The sequence below is a fragment of the Lachancea thermotolerans genome (assembly GCF_000142805.1).
Source record: "Lachancea thermotolerans CBS 6340 chromosome E complete sequence".
In the NCBI taxonomy this organism is placed as follows: Eukaryota; Fungi; Ascomycota; class Saccharomycetes; order Saccharomycetales; family Saccharomycetaceae; genus Lachancea; species Lachancea thermotolerans.
This window is the reverse complement of record NC_013081.1, coordinates 691908-710647: the sequence shown is the minus strand read 5'-3', so window position 1 is coordinate 710647 and position 18740 is coordinate 691908. Positions and strand designations below refer to the sequence as shown.

General features: G+C 47.5%; 10 protein-coding genes across 10 annotated transcripts; 3 read left to right on the top strand and 7 right to left on the bottom strand.

The window, feature by feature from the left end:
- Window positions 1-91: 91 nt before the first annotated feature.
- Window positions 92-2443, bottom strand: LEU1 (3-isopropylmalate dehydratase LEU1; the record flags this gene model as incomplete). Its single annotated transcript, XM_002553769.1, has 1 exon — window positions 92-2443. The coding sequence occupies one exon, from the start codon at window positions 2441-2443 to the stop codon at window positions 92-94; it is 2352 nt and encodes a 783-aa protein (XP_002553815.1).
- Window positions 2444-2869: 426 nt separating this feature from the next.
- On the bottom strand, window positions 2870-5290 carry HIR1 (Hir1p; the record flags this gene model as incomplete). Its single annotated transcript, XM_002553768.1, has 1 exon — window positions 2870-5290. The coding sequence occupies one exon, from the start codon at window positions 5288-5290 to the stop codon at window positions 2870-2872; it is 2421 nt and encodes an 806-aa protein (XP_002553814.1).
- Window positions 5291-6559: 1269 nt separating this feature from the next.
- KLTH0E07678g (PLP-dependent aminotransferase family protein) lies at window positions 6560-8038 on the bottom strand (the record flags this gene model as incomplete). The annotated part of the gene is made up of 1 exon (XM_002553767.1): window positions 6560-8038. One exon carries the CDS (start codon window positions 8036-8038, stop codon window positions 6560-6562), a length of 1479 nt encoding a protein of 492 aa, XP_002553813.1.
- A 463-nt stretch (window positions 8039-8501) lies between these two features.
- KAP122 (Kap122p) lies at window positions 8502-11408 on the bottom strand (the record flags this gene model as incomplete). The annotated part of the gene is made up of 1 exon (XM_002553766.1): window positions 8502-11408. The coding sequence occupies one exon, from the start codon at window positions 11406-11408 to the stop codon at window positions 8502-8504; it is 2907 nt and encodes a 968-aa protein (XP_002553812.1).
- Window positions 11409-11853: 445 nt separating this feature from the next.
- ATE1 (arginyltransferase) lies at window positions 11854-13488 on the bottom strand (the record flags this gene model as incomplete). The annotated part of the gene is made up of 1 exon (XM_002553765.1): window positions 11854-13488. One exon carries the CDS (start codon window positions 13486-13488, stop codon window positions 11854-11856), a length of 1635 nt encoding a protein of 544 aa, XP_002553811.1.
- A 132-nt stretch (window positions 13489-13620) lies between these two features.
- JAC1 (J-type chaperone JAC1) lies at window positions 13621-14181 on the top strand (the record flags this gene model as incomplete). The annotated part of the gene is made up of 1 exon (XM_002553764.1): window positions 13621-14181. One exon carries the CDS (start codon window positions 13621-13623, stop codon window positions 14179-14181), a length of 561 nt encoding a protein of 186 aa, XP_002553810.1.
- A 62-nt stretch (window positions 14182-14243) lies between these two features.
- Window positions 14244-14996, bottom strand: CKB1 (casein kinase 2 regulatory subunit CKB1; the record flags this gene model as incomplete). The annotated part of the gene is made up of 1 exon (XM_002553763.1): window positions 14244-14996. The coding sequence occupies one exon, from the start codon at window positions 14994-14996 to the stop codon at window positions 14244-14246; it is 753 nt and encodes a 250-aa protein (XP_002553809.1).
- A 161-nt stretch (window positions 14997-15157) lies between these two features.
- Window positions 15158-15745, top strand: GET1 (GET complex subunit GET1; the record flags this gene model as incomplete). Its single annotated transcript, XM_002553762.1, has 1 exon — window positions 15158-15745. The coding sequence occupies one exon, from the start codon at window positions 15158-15160 to the stop codon at window positions 15743-15745; it is 588 nt and encodes a 195-aa protein (XP_002553808.1).
- A 101-nt stretch (window positions 15746-15846) lies between these two features.
- ALK1 (protein kinase ALK1) lies at window positions 15847-17736 on the bottom strand (the record flags this gene model as incomplete). Its single annotated transcript, XM_002553761.1, has 1 exon — window positions 15847-17736. The coding sequence occupies one exon, from the start codon at window positions 17734-17736 to the stop codon at window positions 15847-15849; it is 1890 nt and encodes a 629-aa protein (XP_002553807.1).
- Window positions 17737-17956: 220 nt separating this feature from the next.
- On the top strand, window positions 17957-18679 carry LAA2 (Laa2p; the record flags this gene model as incomplete). The annotated part of the gene is made up of 1 exon (XM_002553760.1): window positions 17957-18679. The coding sequence occupies one exon, from the start codon at window positions 17957-17959 to the stop codon at window positions 18677-18679; it is 723 nt and encodes a 240-aa protein (XP_002553806.1).
- Between the last annotated feature and the right edge of the window lie 61 nt (window positions 18680-18740).

Sequence of the window (18740 nt, the reverse complement as noted above, 5' to 3'; positions counted from 1 at the left end):
AATGCAAACAGATTTGAATAACCGTAAGCTTCGATTAAATAAATAATAAATAAGGTAACGTTTCTTTGAGCAATATAGGTTCGATGCACCTTCACCACTCTTGAGCGGTATTTCCGTAAGGGCTCTTTTTGGAACCCACAATAGGTCTAACTCCACCAGAGCCACCTTCCAAGAAGGAGAACTCAACTTTTCTCTTGGCCTCGTACTTCGAAATGAGCTCCTCCTTCTGCAAAGTGATACCGATGTCATCCAAACCGTTAACCAAGCAATGTTTTCTGAAGTCTTCAACATCAAAGTGCTCCACTAACACGTTGTTGTTGGAGTCCAGGATTTGTTGGTTGGGAAGGTCAATAACTAGGGAGCCTGCGGATTGAGCAACAGGGTATAGCTTTTCTAGAATAACTTCTTGAGGAAGCCTTATAGGCAACAAACCGTTTTTGAATGAGTTGTTATAGAAAATGTCACCGAAAGATGGTGCGATGATTGACTTGATGCCAAAATCTTTCAAGGCCCAAGGGGCATGCTCTCTGGATGAACCACACCCAAAGTTATCACCTGTGACAACAAGAATTTTTGATTTGGCGTAAGGTTCAGTGTCCAAAATGTAGTTCAGTGAAACTTCATTGCCATTTTCGTCCTTGGTGAAACGCCACTCGTAGAACAAACCCTTTTTCAGCCCAGTTCTTTTGATGGTTTTCAAAAATTGTTTTGGAATGATAGCGTCAGTGTCAACGTTGGCCTTGTCAACAGGAGCAGCAACACCACTAACGGTCAGGAAAGGCTCCATACCGGCTGGAGCAGAGGAAGCCTTACCGTTTTTGATTGGGCTTTCGTGAATCGTGTGGTTGGTGGCAGGAATATCCTTCACCTCATCATCCTTTTGCTCTTGAACTGATTCGCCTTCTGGCAGTGGTTGCTTTTCATGCTCGTAGACAGCGTCTTGCAAAGCCTTGTCCTCGGTCTCTTGCTCAATAGAAACCTTTGGAACATCGTTATCTTTGTACTGGAACTCTCTGATGTCAACAAAACGGCCTTCAATACCAGCAGCAGCAGCCATTGCAGGAGACATCAGGTGGGTACGAGATCTGGCACCTTGGCGACCTTCGAAGTTTCTGTTTGAAGTTGAAGCACAACGTTCCTCGGGGTCCAAAATGTCAGGGTTCATACCAAGACACATCGAGCAGCCGGCTTCTCTCCATTCAAAACCAGCCTCCTCAAACACTCTGTCTAGGCCTTCTTTCTCCGCCTGCTGTTTAACCAGACCGGACCCGGGAACGACCATGGCCAACTTCACAGATTCGGCTTTCTTGTGACCCTTAACAACCGCGGCAGCAGCTCTCAGATCCTCAATACGCGCATTGGTACATGATCCAATAAAGACCTTATCAATCGAGATCTCCTTGAGAGGGGTGTTAGGCTTCAAACCCATGTACTTCAAAGCACCCTCCATCATGGACTTCTTGATAGGGTCAGACACATTAGTAGGGTCTGGCACAGAGGCCGTAATAGGCAGTGCATCTTGAGGTGAAGTTCCCCACGTTATAGTGGGGATGATGTCCTTGGACTTGATTTTTATGTCGTAGTCGAACTGGGCACCCTCGTCGGTGTGCAGGGTGTTCCAATAGGCAACAGCCTTCTCCCATTCCTGCTCCTTGGGGGCCAATGGTCTACCCTTCACGTAGTCGAAAGTAATTTGGTCAGGCTTGATCATACCAGCCCTAGCACCAGCTTCGATCGCCATATTACAGATGGACATACGCGCTTCCATCGATAACTCCTCCACAGCCTCACCTGCGAACTCAATAACACAGCCAGTACCTCCAGCGGTACCAATAACTCCGATTACGTGCAAAATAAGGTCCTTGGAAGTGACGCCTGGACTCAGTTTGCCCTCCACGAAAATTCTCATGTTTTTGGATTTGGCTTGGATGATCGTCTGTGTGGCGAGAACGTGTTCAACCTCAGAAGTTCCGATACCAAACGCTAACGAGCCAAAGGCACCGTGGGTCGATGTGTGCGAGTCACCACAGACTACGGTGGTACCTGGTAGAGTAAAACCTTGCTCAGGTCCAATGATATGAACAATACCCTGTCTGGCATCTGTCATGCCAAAGAAGGGAACATCGAAGTCTTTAACATTCTGTTGCAGAGTTTGCACTTGCAGCAGAGAGTCTGCTTCCTTGATAAAGGTTTCTGGGCTCTTGAAGTTCTTTCTGGACCAAGTTGGAATGTTGTGGTCGACCGTCGCTAAAGTGCAGTCTCTTCTTCTGACCTTTCTGTCAGCATCTTTCAAACCCTCAAAGGCTTGTGGGGAAGTGACTTCATGGACCAAATGTCTGTCAATATAAAGTAAGTATGATCCTGATTCGTCCTTGTGAACAACGTGGGCATCAAAGACCTTGTCGTAAAGGGTCTTGGGACCCTTCGAAGGTGTGTAAGTCATCTTGTGTATGCCTTGATAGTTGTTTTATTGAATCTTTGAACCTGGACCTGATGAATTCAATCTTTACTGCTTATATATCCTAAACCAAAATTGATCAGTGAAGATCATGAATCCCGATGAGTTAACGTTTCCATACCTAAGAAAATTTTTTTGCCGGTATCGGCCATCTGACAGATAATTTCGATCTGCTTAAAAAAATCGAGTCATCGCCGGCACCGGCAGCGTTCATGGATGAAAAGCCGGCACCGGGATTTAAACGCTCGGAGCCCTGTAAGGGGAGAGATAATGAGGAATCATGCAAAACGCTTCGATAAGCGATGTAACCAATCCGTATGCGCAGAAGACATAGTCTTCAACACTAGGAGCCAATTACTGTTAGCTTCAATAATCTCAGAAAATGGCAGCTGCGTCCTTGTCCCTCCTTCTTTAACTTACTGACAGGACCCAGCACCCAAGATTTGAACTCCAACGGAACGTCTCTTGCGGGTTGATAAAGGAAACCAATAAATCCCGGCTCTGCACTTCGAGATTTATGTTAACAATCTTCTTGTGGACGCGGACTCTATTGGATTCAACCGGACTGTCACAAAGAATCGGTAGAACGGGGATTTCTTTATGAACACATAGTTCTTTCTCGATATCCCAACAGTATACCAGACCAGACTCAGTCAGCACGACTAGGTACGAATCTACCGCTGCCATCTTAATCACTTTGTGCCCTAGTGCAATTTTCGGGAGTTTATGTTGACCAAACGATGTGTAAACATATATCGTGCCGTCTGCGGTAGCAAGGGCCCAACACTTGCATTTTGGTATCCCTACTGCGCAAATGACAACTTCCGGAATATAAATATCAATCTGCCTTTTCCCCTTATGATACCCGAGAATCTTTGTAGGATGCTCATGTAGTGCTTCGCGGTCGAATTGCAACGCTCGTTCGACGCCATTGCGTATTTCCATGATGTGAAGGTCATCTAGAGTCCCGAATTCGACCAAAATGACATCCGCATCCGATAACAAACTCGGGTTTTCAATGTATCTTGTATTGGCTTCCTCAGCCCAAACTCTGTCTGGCGTGGTTTTTGCGTTGAGTCTCATAACATGATCAACTTGGGGAATTGTATCCAAATCCGTTGTTTGCTCTTCTCTGTCTCTTTGTGAGCTTTCTTCGTCTCTATAGTACTTGTCTACGCCACGTTCTCTTACACCCATGATAAGGGAGTGGATGCCGAGTCTAGGAACAGGGAATGATTGACGTGCAAGCTTGTGCTTCACTTTCTGAAACATATCTTCTGAATCTGCAAGCTTCAGTGAAGGACTGCTAGCTTTAATCGGAACTATGTTATCATCAGTTGGCTTTGTTGGCGAGTAACCTGAGGATATGAGAGTCGGCGCTACTCTCTTGCGTCCATTTTTCAAAACTGTTTCATTCAGATGTCCATTTTGCCCCTTTATTGGGGTTTTGTTTGGCTTCTTACCAGTCTGCAAGCCCGCCTCGTCATTCTTAGACGGCTGTTCCTTTCTTTTAATGGCTAAAACGTTTGGTTTTTGGGCTGTTCCTGGCAGAAAGGGCGCGCTGGGCTTAGGTTGGACCTCTGGATTTTGGAATGCCGGTGCGATAACTTTTTCTGGCTCGGTAGTTTTGGTTTGGAGTTTCTGAGCCTCGTCTTCTAACTCAAGTTGCTTCACGCTCTCTGGAAACTCGAAAGAGTTTTTATCGACACCATAACGATGCAGCTGCTCCACGTTTTTTTCGATGGGAACAGCCTCCCCAAGTTCATTCTTTTCGAAGATCACTGCTATGATAGAGCCATCCAGAGACGTGAGAAATAGAATGTTTCCCTCAGGATTCCACACCATGTCGGTAATGGATTTGTTTGTAATGTCGTAGGCAACAAATATGGGTCGGGCTCTTCCAGTGCTCCAAACTACTAGGGTCTTGTCTTGGCCGGCCGTCGCTATTACGGAATCAACTTTCTCCTCTAATGACTCTTTTGGCTCAGAATTTTCTTGATTATCCTTATCTGCAGCAGTATCTGTCTTATCAGCATCTGTTTTATCAGCATCTGTTTTGTCAGGGTCCTGATCCTGATCTTGGCCATCTTTTCCTTCTTCCGCAGTTTTGCTCTTTTTCGCGAGGACTTGAAACAACCTAGGGTTGAAGCGCACTACCTCAGTTGGGGAATCGTGGCCAATGAGGGTCACACTTGTGTCCCAACTTCCTCGTGAAATGATTGAGACAGATGACACGGGTCCATTTGTAGCATTAGGCGCCGCTATATGTTGGCCGTCCGGTGACCAGGATAAGCGCCGAAAATATGTGGTGATGGGAGAGCCTTTGAACGGTTCCGAGACGACGTGTTCAATTGAAAAATTCATGTCGCCGGCCTTGTGGTACCTGAAGATTCGTACCGTCCTGTCGTCGGATGCCGTTGCAAAATACTTGTTGGCAGGGTCGAAAATAACACCTTTCACTAATGACTGATGTACATCGAAACGCTTGATCTTCTCGAAGGTCGACCCATTCCACACAATTACGGATCTGTCAAGCCCAACGGTCACAAGAATGCTGGAGTCTGGAGCCCAGCATATATCCTGAATATCGTTATCGTGGGCTACAAGTCTGCGACGAACATTCCAGTGTTCTCTGTCATTCTCTGAACCGAATATTGGTTGTTTTTGTTCTTCATCTCTCTCCCATATCAGGAGAATTCTATCATCCGAACCTGAAGCCAGAAAGTTGCCATCTGGGGAAAATCTCACCACGGTTACAGACCCAGTATGTCTACTCATACTGGCTAGCGGCTTTCTCAAACTTTCATCCGGTTCTTTCCCACTTGTCGCCATCTGCACAATGTCGCGGACTGACCATATCCTTATTTTACCATCTAAGCCACCAGTGGCTAATCTTTCACCGTCCGGACTCACATCTGCCGTATAGACTTCGTACTTCCGATGCTCCTCTGTTTTCTAGTTAGTCAATTTCAGCTCTTTAAGCGCGTTTATTAGAAAGTTTTCTCGAAGTTCATACCTCGATGCGATAGCCATGGAAGCTTCAAGATCTTCATTGGCAGCTCTTCAGCAGATGTGTATCTTTAGAGATGTACTCATCTATAAACCGCTCTGATTTTGTAGAAACATAACAACCTTGACATATCTATGCTTAATCATACATCGCCGCCGACGAAAAACTAACAAGAAGTCATCGATGCCTCCATCTCGAAGAAGCCTCTATGACTAGTTGACTTGACGCCTAGAACTATAATTGCGCCGGAATAGGAGTCCTTCTTCGTTTGCTTGGACTGCTCAGGCTTTGGATCTGATGCAGAGCACGAAGTACACGTAGAAACAGAATACAACGCGATGTGAGGCAGAACGAGCCCAGCCACGCTGTCACCAGAGCGATGCTGCCCATATTGGTGTTGAAAAGCTTTCAAAGTATACAGGTATTTCAGGAGAATGTCGTTCCCAATTTCTCCATTGATGCCAGTGAATTTGTTTATTTACCAATTCAGCGCTCCATGTCAGTCGCCATATCTTGTCGTTTTGGCCAAATTAGTCCCTTAGCGAGAATTGCAGCTGGAAAACCATACCAGAGTAACCACGAACCTCGGCGAAGAAGTGCAGTGAAGCACGCTAGGTCCATTTGGCAAATTTGAGATGAATTTAGTTGTCTTCAATTAAACGAGGCCGTAGTCCTTATACCCAAGCATGCTTCCAGCGTTTTCGAAGTTTTCAAGAACTCCTACGCAATACTAGGCAAACCCCAATGTCGTTTTCAGCGTTTCGTGGAACAGCCTTAGAACTGGGCGGCTAGCATAATTTCAGTATGGTGATATATATGAACTTCAGCTTCGCTGAAGAGATAGCAGCGAGCGGATTTGGAGTTGTATTATGTGTCTTCTTTTATTACATTGCGAGTAAGGAGCTACCCTGCGCTGGCGACCACCAAAGTTAAACAGGATAAAAGACTCTAACGGCATCTTCTCGAATAGTTGTTGTTTTCGAATAATGTGATGTGCCCTAGCAGATCCCTTGCCAACAGCATTAACATGGCTGAAAACAAAATCCAAGTTCAGAGAAGTGAATACTAACCTAACATTATATGTATTATTCTTACACCAACTTAAATTCCTGCTTCAAAGTTTCTCCAAAAATTTGTAAGCCCCTTGCCATAGCCTCAGGCTCGACCGAGGCAAAGGTGCCTCTGAACGCCAACGTGTTATCCGCTGATTTTCCACAGCTTGGTTTTGGATCGTTCACCTTAAACCACGAGCTGCAGGTGATTAGAACTCCCGCAGACACACACTTTTGGTAGATGTGATTTTCTAACAAAAGCACGTCGCCTTTGAATGTGTTGTGGAACTCCGGATGCTTCTCAGCGTCAATGAACACCATAAAGAACATACCGGCAGTAACGGGAGGCACTGACACAATTTCCGCAGGGAGGTACTTGTAACAGTTGTCCAGACATGTATTACGCTTGCCTGTATATTGACGGCGAATACGCATTAACCAGTCAATGTAGCCATCCTGACCCCATCTGTTCAGAATTCCGCTTAGTATAGTTTGGGCGAAACCACATGTGGACTGTATGGATACCTCATGTAAGTTCCAGTAATTGTCCAGGAGGTGCTTGGACCCGACCAGCCATCCCATACGACAGCCTGGCGCGAACGTCTTAGAGACTGATTCAAGTCTAACAACCCTTCCGTCAGTGTCAAGCTCCAAAAACGACCTGTTTAACGAGTTCATAAAAGTTGCTTGAGACATGGTGCTCGCTTCCGCGGTCTCTAACCGCGCATCCTCGGACACGTAGGGATCCATCTGCAAAAAGTAGTATGGGTCATCCTCGATGATTATGATATCGTATTGCTGGGCCAAACGGTAGATGTGGGGTTTCCTGTTGTCGCTCAGGGTGCATCCCGTGGGGTTCTGGCCTGTAGGAATGGTATAAAGCAGCTTGGGCATTGGCATCTCGCCATATAGCGACGACCAGTTGGCAAGCATCTCTTCCAACTTAGAGGGGACGATTCCCTCGCCGTCAAGCGGCATCGGGACACAGTTGAGCCCTTGGGCGTCGGCAGCTTCCACAGAAGACGAATATGTGTAGTCCTCCAACAGCACGGTATCACCCTTGTTACAGAAAATCCGAAGAGAGGCGTCCCATCCTTGCGTAGAGCCCGTGGTTGTGATGATGTCCCAGTCCTTGTAAAGAATGCGGTGGAACAGCGACACGTGCTCTTTTAGAAACGCCAAAAGCTCTTTCTGGCCACGTGAGTTCCCGTACTGCAACGCCCGAGCCAGCGGGACATCGTTTTCGAAAACCAAGTCTTCATGCTCCTTCATGATCGTCCCCTTCAAACAGTCCGCCCGCTTGCCAGCCGCGCTTGTAAAGGGAGGCTTGGGCATTTCAATGGTAATAGACTCGAGGGGGAATAGCTCCGATGGAGGCATACCGGCACCCAGGAAGACGATGTTAGGGTCCTGGAAGTAGGCCATCGTGGTTTTAATTGGAGACGACTTCCTCCGCCGCGTTTCGTCTGAGAACAGGTGCGAAAAGTTGCACGCTAGTAGTTCTTTTTCGGCTGTCATGTAGAAAAACGCTTATCAAATCTTGAGTTTGTAAAAGCTTCAACTCTCTCAGTTTCTTCAAATTCGAGATGCTGTTTTTTATTTTTCGTGGTGAAAACAACTTTATTTCGCACCAAGAGCTTCCAACCTTCTCTATTTATCTTCTCCCAAAGTCCTCGAGGGTACAAAACCCATCCTATAATACCGCTATAGCGCATGATCCTTGTTCAGTCTATAAGGCCGAACGGCGCTCGTTGCTAAGATAGGAACTACCCCAATGATGGTTGATAGGGTTTTTGTCCATCACGGGGCGATGAGCGGTGTTAGCTTACTTAATCTCGACGCGTCCCGTATGAGGTGCCGATGGTCGACTGCCGCAGATCCTCTGCCGAAAGCCATGACGCGTTCCGGAAAAACTTTTTTCCGGGCAAGGGATAAAGTTCGGCGGCGAGAACTGCCTCTAAGTCCGGTGGAAGGATAACGCTTATGTAAGCCTTGGCAAGCCGTTGCAGCTTAACCACCACTCGAGAACAGCATCAGCTGCAGCGCGACTGCCACGTGTCACAAACAGCTTCTCAACAAGCAGCTGGTGAGCGCGGTGATTCTCGCATAGCTGCGGAAGCGTGTGCGAGAGCCACTGCTTGGATTGCAACGGGTAGCGTGCGATGAGGACTCTCAGCAGGTCCGAATAGTAGCTGAGATCAGAACGTTGGGAGCTGAGAAGAGCGCCTGTGGTTTGCAGAGTTAGCTGCGGTCCCAATGCCAAAACCTGCTCGCGAATCGTGATCTCGTCGTGGCGGGAGTACTTTTTGTTGTTTATGACTTTTGTCCAGAACTTCGTCACCGCGCTGATGGTGAAGCGTTCCTTCGAGGAGAGGTAGCGCATGAACTCTGGCAGCACGAAAGTTGCCCAGTGGTCGCAGTGCACTGCCAGCCCTGGGCGTGTGTCCATCACAGAGTTCACGAACGATATCATGTTTTGCGTGAGGTCGGGATCGCTCGCCACTGCATCCCGGTGCTGGCCGAGGAAGAATTTGGTGAGCATGAAATCGAAGTCCTGGGGAGTCAAAGATGCTCTGTGATGGTTGACTACTTTTTCCAGCAAATATATGATGTAAGGTAAGCCGGTAAGAGGTTCACATGTGGCGCATCTTCTCAGCAGGAACTCCATAAGTTCTTGCATTGAGAAGCTTAAAAAGTGCGGCTCGTCGTCTGGAAGGGTAAGTTTTTTACCCATAATCAGACAAGCAGCCTCGACGAACTCAGAGTCTCGTCCGTGCTGGGCCAAAACGCTCTCCAACAGATCTAAGATGACAACGCGCAGACGCAGCGGGTCATTTTGCCAAAAATCTTGGAACTGTGCTAGCTGAGCTAAGTAGGCTGGGTCTTCGGGCTCTTCTGGTTGAATAAGAGCAGATCCTAGCTCGGACAAACAGTTTAACAGGCAAAGCACTTGGGTCCTGTCTTCCTGAGAGTTGGTGACCTCCGTTTTTATGGTGTCGATAACCTGAAGGATATATTGCGCCTGAGACTCTGGCCCGTCGCTGGTATATGTTTGTATGATATACCCCAGGCATCGAGTAAAGCCCTGCTTAGAAAAATCAGAAACTTTCGAGCTTTTCTGTAACATTGCATGCTGAATCTTTGTAAAAGTGGGTAGGTAGGAGGTCAACTCTGAGCGGCTCGTTTCGCAGATACTGGTAATGCACTTGGTCAGCAACAACTCGAATTTAGTGTCGACTTGGTCTGCATTGGAGCACGTCTCTAATGAGCTGAAGAGCACGTCCATGCAGTCGCGTAGATTTTTGTCGTTTTGTTTAAGATAATCAGCGACTGTTGCAAGTATTGAGCTGCCGGTTTTAACAAAGTCACAACTCAAAATTTGGGCCTCCTTACCATTTGCCGGGCTCTTTTGCTGACAACTGGTTTGAATCAGCAGTAAGACGTTTGGAAGGAAGTTTTCATTTGCACCAAAAGTAGCACAGATTCCTGGACTCTCGCTGAGTGTCATGTCGGAAAGTAGCTTATTCAAGCAAAAGCACATTGCTTCGATTTGAAATAAGTCTTCGGCTGACTTCGGACTGACTTGGGCAACGCTACCGATAAGGATGTCTGTAAGCTTTTCATTCCCCAAAACAGACCACATAGACTCCATAAGATCAAGAACAGCGCCTCTAAAATCATCAAACTCATGAAGTAAGGATTCCTCTTCTCCTTCTTGTATTATCCTTTGTTTGTTGATGAGACTAACCTTCGGCAGGTAAATTTGAACTACCTGTCCGAAAAGATCGGAGGCTATAATTGGAGTATTGGGCTTCAGTGTTTCTCTAACGAGGTTATTATACCCATCGCACAGATCCAGCCAGAAATCAACCATTCTTACAGAAAAAAACTCTTCCAGAACGGGGGCAAGTGTGAAGTTGGTCATTTGCAAGAGTACTTTGATGTACTGGTCCATATTTACTGAGTCGGTGTTTGCACTCTGAGTGAAAAGCTTGTTGCACACATCCAGATTACTAACTTGCAGAAAATCAACGACACATAATGCAAGCTCTTTCAATTCTTCGAAACTCTGATTCACTACAAGATGATTCATGAAATGAAGCATCCATGTGTGTCCTCCCGAAGTCCCGCCAGAGCCCCGTCGAACGCCAAGGAAAATTTCTTCGATGGATGCCCTTAGCTCAAAGCTGAGCATTGTGGGATCGTTGGCAAATATTTCTGCCAAAATGGAAACAACAGTTTCGGAATATGGAAAACCTTGGTCCGAATCGTATAGACACAGTAGTTGAATTAGGTTTTCAAAGGTTTCACTCAGGTCTATTTGTCCCTGAGATCTCGTTCTAACCATAATCGCATAATTAATCCAGATGTTAACACAGCGGAAAATGTTTTCAGCAACATTCGGACCCGTGTTAGTTCTACTTTGAAAAGCAGCAACCAATTTCTGCAAGTTGAAGTTGATGATTGACATGCTCGATATGTACAGGGTTTCGCGCACGACATTATGCAGGTTTGAGGCACCTAACTTACTAGTCTGATACTTTAGTAGGTCCTCAATAATGACCTCTGAAAAGAGCAGTAAAAGAATGTTCAAGGTATCCGATGAGCTGATAAAATGGATTAGATCATCGTATGGCACACCTTGGGCGAGCATATGCGTAAAAAGATCGTCTGACGCGCTGGAATACACGTCGGGTTGAGACACTAGGAGAACGAACGTTTCCAGTGGATTTTTCCAAGTCGTCGGCGTGCTGCCGCCGTCACCACTGTTGAGCCTGAAGAAGACTTGAGCAGCATTGGACATAAGCTTTTTGATCACAACAAGCACAGATCGATTCTGCGCAGGGTCACCCACGAATATACTTGTCAATCTACTCAAATGCAACATGTTTAGCTTCAGCAAAATCCAAAGGTTCTCATTGCTGCTACCGGTGTTGAATTGCACCGCTAGCGTGAGTGCGCCAAAATATTTAACATTGTTGGACGCACCCTCGTGCAGCAAAAGCTCATTCGCTAGGCCCACACCTTGATCGGAGCGCTGAATGGCCTGCAACTGTTGCTGAATTTCATTGATGCTGGCTGGAGGATGAGGAGAATACAGCGATTCTATAAGCTAACAAAAGGCAAAAAAGTTAGTAAGCACTTCAATGCATTGGCAAGACTTTTCTACTTGTGGCACTTACATTAATGGCATCTTGTATGTTATTCATTGGCTCGGCTTGTTTGTAAGGCAGGTTAACTCGTTTCCAGGATTGAAGACTGGCAAATTTGCTGAACATCCCGCAGTGTAAAGAATTCGAAGCACGTGAAACAGGTTTCGATTCGTGTTTTAACTATATAATAATGAGAGATTTAGCAGTATTTTTGAGACCTATCATGCGTATTACATTGCAGATCACACGCTTAGTACGTTTGGATTCAGCTTCGAAGTCTTTTACGAGACGAATTTGACCCGTTCTTGTATTGTAAAGCATGAGTTTGTTGTTAAGAAGGCGTATTTCACCGGACTGGACGATGTGAAGTATCTGCCACAGCGGCAAAAGGCCAGGGACAACATTTGGAAGATGGTAAATCTCGTTTGTATAGCCTGGTACGTCGCCATCGCACTCTTCGTAATGTTCCTCGGGCTCTGGTGAGGTAGTCCACCCGCCGATCGGCTTTAGCTTGTACAAATCGTGTAGTATTGTCGGAGTATACTCAATACCCGTATCACTAAGTTTATCAGCGGCTTCGTTAGCACTCAGTACCGCACCGCCTTTTTCGCCGTATATGAAGTCAACGATATTAATATTGGGCTTTTCTAGGTTCAGTCTCGGTACATCGTCCAGCGGCATTTCACTAACTGCTCGGTCTTCAAGCTCCTCTTCGCTCTTGTGGTCGTCGTCTTCTTCATCATCGTCAAAATCGTTATGGTGGTCTTCATCTGCAGCATCTGGGCTGCCTAACACAAAAAACTTTCCGTGCTCAATCAGAGGAGCTACACGCTCTAGCGGCACATACTCGTTATTGCACACGTCTAGGATATCGCCTCCGTACTTGCGTTTGTACTTCATTTTAGGACAGTCGTCGATGTAGTAGCCCAGGTAGTAGTACTTACGGTTTATCTTGGACAGTACACTGAGCTCGCGTAACGCGCTTAGTTTTCCGAGTGACCACTTGGGAAAATCTGGGTCCCAGATAAAGTATACTGATGAAATCCCACTAGGCAAAAAGTCAGTGACCGCTAGTGCTATCAGCCGCCCCTCGAAATAGTAACACTCGTGTGCAGGGCCGACGCGGAGCAGCGTTTCGCCAGGCTGCATGTCGCGCCAGTTGTTAAGCTGCTCCCATTCTTGTCGGGTGCCTAATACAACATCTTCCGGGAAAGGCGACTCACAGAGGAATCGCTTGAAGGCCTTCACGGAGTTGTTGAAGTCACCGTGCACATTCTCTTGATATTTCACAAATAGCTGATATTTTTCGGTGCTAAACGTTGCAGGCTCGAATCGTGCTTGAAACTTCTCGCTAACTTTTTCGGCCTGTACGATCTCGTCAATGTAATCGAACTTCCCCTTACGGTCTTGCCCCTTAGGTAGCTCGCTTCGCTGAGCACCAATCCGCTTTCGGAACCGTGTAATGCAGCTCTTAAATTCTTTAGACATTTGGCACTTTTCTGGAGTAGTTCTTATGGTGTAGAGCCGACAACAGTTACGCAGCATATCAGCCTTGTAGAGGAAGTTTCCCGACCTCCGAAATCCGAGATTACATAGCTCATCATACACATCCACAGGCATCAGTTCGACTTGCAAACCCAACGTGCAGTTGTTGAACTGCAGCGAGTCTGCGTCGAGCGCATGGAACTTGTGCCATGACTCAGTTGCGAAGTAATCACACTTGTTTGCCTTCTTGCCGCTACAATAACCACATTTTTCGTTAGGTTCCGTGAAGTACAATGGCTTGGATATAATAAGCCGATCCGAAAGCTCCATCTGGATTCTTAGGCGCAACGGCGTTGATCAGGTTTGCAGTCTTTAGGTTAAGGTTCGGTTATTGAAATATTCGCCATCGATTTTTAAGAAGTTACATGTTGTATAACAAGTACGGAAAAAGCAGACCTGGAAATGCTAAGGATCGTATGCAAAAGACTTTACTCATCACGCTCTGTATTCCAACAGTTTCCTAGAACATTTCGCTCCAGAATCTGGTCCTGGAATGTGGATCTGCGTGGTCTGAGAAAGGAATATAGGGACTTGCAGGCCCTGGAGCACCCAGATATGAATGCGAACTCCGACTCGAGCCGCAGCTCAGAGCTCAACCACGCGTACCAGACATTGAAACAGCCTCTTCTACGTGCGCAATACATACTGGAAACCCAGGCAGGGTTGGACCTACGTAACGAGCAGACATCGCGAGAAATCGCACAGCAAGACCCAGAGCTGCTGATGCGAGTGCTGGACGTGCATGAGCAGCTGGAGTCGCTGTCAAGCGAGCAGGACGTGAAAGTCATAGCACGTGAAAACCGCGAACGCATGAATGTCATTGAGCAAACTCTGGGAGAAGCCTTTGCGCAACACGATTGGGACCGTGCAGCGCAGTTGACCGTAGAGCTGCGGTACTGGACCAGTCTAGACCGCGCCGTTAAAGAGTGGGAACCCGGCAAAAGACTAGAACTGAACCATTAGACGTACATACGCAGAAATCGCATGAACCGTAATTCTTTTATCACCTTACTCATCCTCAGGCTTTATTGCACCTTTGGAATTTGGAACTCACAATCCTGGAGTTCGAGCTGCTCCTCAGAGGTTTTAGGGTACTGCCTCAGCCAGCGCATGCGTGTGCCGGAGGGCGCCTCGTCCGCGATACGAAATCCAAACACGCGCAATTCGTAAGTTTCCTTGTTTTTGCGGTCCACATAGTCCTCCAGTTCTTTGAAATGCTTGAGAAACACGCCCGGGAATGATGTTCCCCAGAAAGCACCCTCTAAGCACAAGTGCCGTGAGGACTGTGGTAAGTATAAGTCCTGACAACTAGGACAGTAGAGTCGCACAGTCAACTTCCCCAGTGTGTCTGTGAGCCCGCAAGGCAGCATCTGCATACCGCCGCAGTAGTAGCGCGGGCACGTACCGAATTCTTTGTGGTCAAACTTCTCTGCCATAGCCTGCAACCCTGGTTTCGTCAGGATGTAGCGAGCGTGCACTAGTCCATACAATTGCTCTGCTGCGTGCTCGACGATGCTGCGACTTACTGGCTCCTCAGAGTCCTGACCTTCTTCATCGCTCATAGCCTCGAGATCAAGTATCAAGTCCAAAGCTTTGCGATAATGTGGTACTTCTTGTCCTAGTCCTGTCATGTTGAAGTCATCCTCAATAAACTCCGTGGGCACTTGGCAGAAGTATTCATGTCCGAATCGTGCGCAAAATGATGGGATCCATTCGTCAAAAGTCCCGCTCTCCTCACTGCTTCCTGTCCTCGAATTATCCCCTATGTATTCGCTCATTGAAACTTTTTAACGAGTTCCTGAAACCGCTTAAAGTGTTGTTCTCCTGTATTACTGTTCGTGATTATACTTAGTTTCATAAATTTTAACCTTGATATCCTATAAAATTTTTAGCTACACGGAAACATAACCTAACGACAACCTCGAAAAGTGATATTTCAATGGTAAACTCGACAATTTTAGTGACCGTGGTACTGGTCCTGGCGCTCAGAGCGCTACAATGGTGTTCTGGGTATCAGCACAAGTTTATAGATATGATTTGGTGCAAACCTGTTGCTTTGAAGCTGCAGGGTCTGATAAAGAAGCGGCGTGAGCTACACCTGGCGCAGCAGTCTACTAGCGCCCAGGACGAGTATGCAAAGTGGACGAAGCTTAACCGTCAGATTGCGCAATTGGACACACAGGTGAAACAAACGCAAGAGCAGTTGGTGGAAAACCGTAAAGTGGGCGAGAAGAACCTTGGGAAGCTGCGTCTCGTTTTCTTCACAGCTCCGCTATTAGTGCTCAGATTCTGGAAGGGTAAGTTGCCAGTTTACGCACTGCCCAGTGGTATGTTTCCACGCGTAGTGGAATCTGTGCTCTCGCAGGGATGGGCAGCGGCGGCGCTGGCGCCTGTGAGGTTTGTGTGGGCATCGGGCACTGTGAAGCCAATGCAAGTTGAGACCCCGGTGTGTCTAGCCATCTGGCTTTGGGCTCTATCGCGTGTTCTGGACACAAGTGAGTTCGTCGTACGTAGTTTGTGCATGTAGTAAGAGCGAACATCGCATAAGCTTAATGGTATCATTGATGTGTGGCGAGCGCCATAAAGGAACTTCCAGTCACTTGAAGAATGAGGGGGTAGAATATAGGGCTACCTACGAAGACGGAGTACATCGCCACAGTTGAGAATCTGATCGCTGCGTCTGAATAGCGCTTTCCTGCGGCGATTTGGGTTGACCTGAGCAATTAATTTGAGCAATTCTGAGTACTGGCCATCATGGGGCACATCGTTCATTGACTCGATCAGCTTAACACCCAAGTAATGTAGCCAAAGCAGGTTGTTTCGTGGATCGTAACGCGCCCAGGAGTCAGCACACCAATGCCGCATGGTATTGTAAACCTCATACCGGTAGTCCCCACGTCCTTGGAAAAACAGTGGGTGGTCGAGCCGTGTGTAGTAGACAACGGAGCCCTGTGACGCACGCGCGAGTTTATAATCACAAAGTGTGACATTACCGCTTGCGTCGACTAAAACATGCTCGAACTGTAGGTCACGGTGCTCAAACTGAAACTTAGTTTCAGCAGCATAAATTATTACGGCGCATTGCCACCATATGTTGAGCGCTGCTGCCCAAGAGTTTATGCGGACATGAGCCAGCGATTTGCCTGCGTACTTGAGCTCACATATTAGAGTAGGGTCGTTTTCAACAAGCGCCAAATGACACACGCACATCTGTGTAAACCCTGGTGTCCCGTTGAAGAGGCGCAAGAGTTCCAGTTCTTTGATACGGAGGTGTTTGCTGTGAGTGAAATCGTCTTGCGCCAGCGGCAACACCTTGAACACGGATTCTTCGCCCCGATAGACATGCTTGGATAACTTTTGAAGAGAATTCCACTCTGGCACCAGCTGTTCAACCGGTAGGATCTGTGACTGCTCACAAAGCTTGAGCAGTTGACTTATTTGGAACTCGTCAAATTCTTCGGTGGCCACTGTTGAGTTTATCGACAGAATGGAGGTAGAGCTCCGAAGCTTCGTGCGCAACTTGTCTCTTGATACCTGGTCCGGCATCGGGAGTGATATAGATTCGCTGGTGACTGAATTGCGGTGGTGAGAAGTTAGTTTGTTCAAAGAAGAATGCGAAGATTTTTGTTTGAGCGACGACTGCGAAAGGCGTGTTTTGAGGCTGGCACTAGAGTAAGAAGGCGAAGACTCAAAAGAGCCCATATCAGGGGTTTTCTTCCAGAATTTCCATCTCGAAGAGGCAGTCGAGGCCATGCTATTGCTCGAAATTATGCTGGAGTTGTCTGCGTATGAGTTACGCTGCGGGAGAGACGAGTACATGTTAGGGTCGAGTGTACCAAGCGAGGAACGCGTTGTTCGGCGAGGGGACATCTTCCCCAAAAATCGTTTAATCGTGGTTTTATTCTCTTTTTGGTCGTCTTGCAGAGCGATTTTGCCAAACATCTGGCGCAGCGAGTTGCTAGTCGAAGAACGCTTGAGATTAGGGATCGAAGAGTGAACGCTAGACGTGGACGTGGAGACGCGCCGCGATAGATCCGGCGTCGCAGTACGCTTATCATCGCTTGTAGTGGAAATCACGGACCGCCGCTTGATGGAAGACGTAGACGGACTGCGACGCCGCTCATCACTGGTGAAAGAGAGAGATGACCACCGCTTCTTGGAGTTGTTTGATAGCATTGACCATCGTTTTCCGCTTTTCGAAGAGGCTGTCGCAGACCCCGCAGATGCAGGAGGAAGCTCTGCGATCTCCGGAGTACGCGCAACTTTATGTGCAGGTGACTGGCGACTCCCAGATCCTTCCCTGCTGTATCTATCTCGCGTCTGTGAGCGCGTGGGCGTTTGTTTCAGCTCCTGCTGTTCTTCTTCAGAGGGCGAGTCATTGGAAGAATTGTAGTCGTCCTCGTGGTCTGAGACTTCTAGGGCAATAAACTTGCCACTGGTTAGAACCTCTGAATCCTCTTCGTACCAACCTTCAAGCTCCATGACCTCCCGTTTCTGATTTTGGACCTGTCCCATCATCGAATCACTACAGCTAAACAAACCGAGAAAACTTGTTTACATTTGGAATTCTTACCGTACATCTCATGATCTGGTCACATGCCTTTGCCATTCTTTATCACGTGCTTAACATGTGGTCTCGATCTTCTTCTGCCCAATCTCTCGTCTGCCAGAAAACCCAGACCAGGGCCATCCGCCTCAAGCTCTTGCACAGTCTGCGAGGCTTCAGGCCAGTAATTGAATGAGTGATAGTGATAGCGACAGCGACTTTGGCGATTTTGCCGGGGTACCTGAGGAGGAATCCCCTGTTCCGGAAATACTCTCACCGGTAGAGCAGCTGGACCGTGCGCTAGGTCAGCGTGAAGAAATCCAGTACGTCAATCAACCACACTCGCTGGACGAGCTTATCAAGGGCGAGAGGCCGCGTGTAGTCTACGAACATTTAGTACTACTGGAAACACAGCTGCGGCCTTTCTCCTGGCGCAATTCTAAGTTACGTTCACTGCTTTTGCAGACATTACAGATTGCTGATGAGCCGGAGCTTCCCAAGGCACACAAGCCATTGGACAGTTTTCTGTACAGCCAACTAGAGCCCCGTTTAGGAGAAGAGGGCCTTGACTACGCGGCTTTCCTATCGCGGGTGTGTGGTGACAAGTTCTCAGCAAACAACAAAAGCCCGGTGCAAAAGATTGAGAGCTTGGAAGCAAAGGACCTGGAGCAGCTTGACACAGAGGCACTTAGGCGCACCCACGATGAGTTGTTGGATGCGGTTTTGGCCGTATGCCAAGAGATTGGTGGAACCGCTGCTGTACGAAGCGAGCTAGAGGCAGACAAGTCGATGTACGAAGGACTGGTGACCAATTTAGTTGGTCACACCCAGCGCCTACGTCGCGACGAGATCGCAGACTTCAACAAGAAGCATAGACGTGGATCCAAATACGGCAAGTTCAAGTGGGTGCGATAGGTCTTGCTCACTCGGGGGTTTGTTTTGGCAGGCGCGGACGTACATATAATACGTTATTTTT